Source organism: Cebus imitator, unplaced genomic scaffold, assembly GCF_001604975.1.
Source record: "Cebus imitator isolate Cc_AM_T3 unplaced genomic scaffold, Cebus_imitator-1.0 Scaffold559, whole genome shotgun sequence".
In the NCBI taxonomy this organism is placed as follows: domain Eukaryota; kingdom Metazoa; phylum Chordata; class Mammalia; order Primates; family Cebidae; genus Cebus; species Cebus imitator.
In genome coordinates this window covers 781,090-783,647 of record NW_016107874.1, presented here as the reverse complement: position 1 = coordinate 783,647, position 2,558 = coordinate 781,090, and the positions used below count along the sequence as shown (strand labels likewise).

The 2,558-nt window shown below is 41.2% G+C and overlaps 1 protein-coding gene across 1 annotated transcript; it reads right to left on the bottom strand.

Annotated features, from left to right (window-relative positions):
- Positions 1-913: 913 nt before the first annotated feature.
- Positions 914-1,502, bottom strand: LOC108294054 (leydig cell tumor 10 kDa protein homolog). Its single transcript, XM_037733968.1, has one exon. The coding sequence runs from the start codon at positions 1,472-1,474 to the stop codon at positions 1,166-1,168; it is 309 nt and encodes a 102-aa protein (XP_037589896.1). The 5' UTR covers positions 1,475-1,502; the 3' UTR covers positions 914-1,165.
- Positions 1,503-2,558: the final 1,056 nt, after the last annotated feature.

Genomic DNA, 2,558 nt, shown 5'->3' with positions numbered 1-2,558 from the left:
GGTACTGGTACTATGCTGTTTTGATTACTGTAGCCTTGTAGTATAGTTCAAAGTCAGGTAGCATGATGCCTACAGCTTTGTTCTTTTTGCTTAGGATTGTCTTGGCTATGCGGGCTCTTTTTTGGTTCCATATGAAGTTTATGGTGGTTTTTTTTCCAGTTCTGTGAAGAAGGTCAATGGTAGCTTGATGGGGATAGCATTGAATCTGTAAATTACTTTGGTTACCATGGCCATTTTCACAATATTAATTCTTCTAACCATGAGCATAGAATGTTTTCTTCATCTGTTTGTATCCTCTCTTATTTCCTTGAGTAGTGGTTTGTAGTTCTCCTTGAAGAAATCATTTATGTCCCTTGTTAGTTGTATTCCTAGGTATTTTATTCTCTTTGTAGCAATTGTGAATGGGAGTTTGCTAATGATTTGGCTCTCTGTTTGTCTGTTATTGGTGAATAGGAATGCTTGTGATTTTTGCACATTGATTTTGTATCCTGAGACTTTGCTGAAGTTGCTTATCATCTTAAGAAGATTTTTGGCTGAGACAATGGGGTCTGCAAATAGAGACAATTTGACTTTCTCTTTCCCTAATTGAATACCCTTTATTTCTTTTTGTTTTCTGATTGCCCTGGCCAAAACGTTCAATACTATGTTGAATAGGAGTGGTGAGATAGGGCACCCTTGTCTAGTGTCAGTTTTCAAAGAGAATGCTTCTCGTTTTTGCCCATTCAATATGATATTGGCTGTGGGTTTGTCATAAATAGCTTTTATTATTTTGAGATACGTTCCATCAAAACCTACTTTATTGAGAATTTTTTAGCATAAAGTGCTGTTGAATTTTGTCAGTGGGCTTCTCTGCATCTATTGAGATAATCATGTGGTTTTTGTCTTTGGTTCTGGTTTTTTTTGTTTTATTTTTATGACAAAGCCAGGTTTATTACTCTGGGTTAAACCTGTGGAGGCAGGACCTGGGAAGGGGCATGGGGACAGTTCTCAGTATGCTAAGATCTGCTGATCACCTGCCCATGGGTCAGGCCCCCACTGAAGTTCTAGGTGAGGCCCAGAGCTGGGGGACAGGGTCCTCTTCCTGAGACTGCAGCTTGTGGGATCACTGCAATGTTCTGTCGTGGAGGTGGAGGCTAGAGTGTTGGCGTGTGCTGGGCCAGTGTCCTCAGGAAGGTGCCTTGTTGGAGGGGGTGGTGGCAGCTGCCCTGTTCTTCTTGGCCAGGGCCTTCAGCAGTGGTAGCTTCTTGGGCAGGCTGCTGCTGGCTTTCATCATCACGTCATGTTCGATCTTCTTCCGGATCCCAACTTCTAGGTTCTTATTGAGCTTCTGCTGCTGCACGACGCATGCAGCATGCCTTCTTGGGATCAATAACACGACCGCCTTTCCTTGGCCCCGATTCTTCTCAGAGGCCGCCGCTGCAGTCTTGCTCTTTGCTGGCTTGTGCACCTGGAATTTGCGCTGTCCCTTCACCATGTTCTGGCATGCAGCAGAAGAGGCGGGGCTGTGAGTGGCTTTTTTTTTTTTTTTTTTTTCCCTCAGAGTGAAACATCACTTTTTATTTCTTCTGAGTATCTACATTCAATTGCTTTGCCTAAATTAACAAAAACATACAAATACATATGGTTGCTGGTGACAAGTTCTCTAAGATAGTGGGGGACATGATCTAAATGTGCACAGGCAAGGCTCGGTTTCCAGAGGGGTGGGCAGGGGGCAAGTAGGGGCTGTCTGATCCCCAGGGCAATGAAGTCTTAGAGCTGAATTTATAGATTTGCATATGTTGAACTAGCCTTACATCTCTGAGATAAAGCCGACTTGATTGTGATGGATAAGCTTTTTGATGTGCTGTTGCATTTGGTTTGCCGTATTTTATTGAAGATTTTGCATCAATGTTCATCATGGATATTTACCTGAGATTATCTTAATCAGTTGTGTCTCTGCCAGGTTTTGGTATCAGGATGATGTTGGTCTCATAAAATGAGTTAGGCAGGATTTTCTCATTTTGTATTGTTTGGAATGGTTTCAGAAGGATTGGTACCAGCTCCTCTTTGTACATCTGGTAGAATTAGACTTTGAACCTGTCTGGTCCTGGTCTTTTTTTGGTTGGTAGGCCATTAATTGCTGCCTCAATTTCAGACCTTGTTATTGGTCTATTCAGGGATTCAAGTTCTTCCTGGTTTAGTCTTGGGAGGGTGTAAGTGTCCATAAATTTATCCATTTCTTGTAGATTTACTGGTTTATGTGCATAGAGTTGTTTGTAGTAATCTCTGATGGTAGTTTGCTTTTCTGTGGAATCAGTGGTGATATCCCCTTTGTCATTTTTTATTGCATCTATTCTATTTCTCTCTCTCTCTCTTTTTAAATCAGTCTGGCTAGCAGTCTATATATTTTGTTGATCTTTTAAAAAAACCAGCTCCTGGATTCATTGATTTTTTTGAAGGTTTTTTTTTTTGTGTGTGTGTGTCTCTGTCTCCTTCAGTTCTGCTCTGATCTTAGTTACTTCTTGTCTTCTGCTAGCTTTTGAATTTGTTTGATCTTGCTTCTGTAGTTCTTTTAATTG

Bases quoted from the DNA above. Each gene is read 5' to 3' on its own strand.
- LOC108294054 (XM_037733968.1), bottom strand. From the start codon at position 1,474: ATGGTGAAGGGACAGCGCAAATTCCAGGTGCACAAGCCAGCAAAGAGC.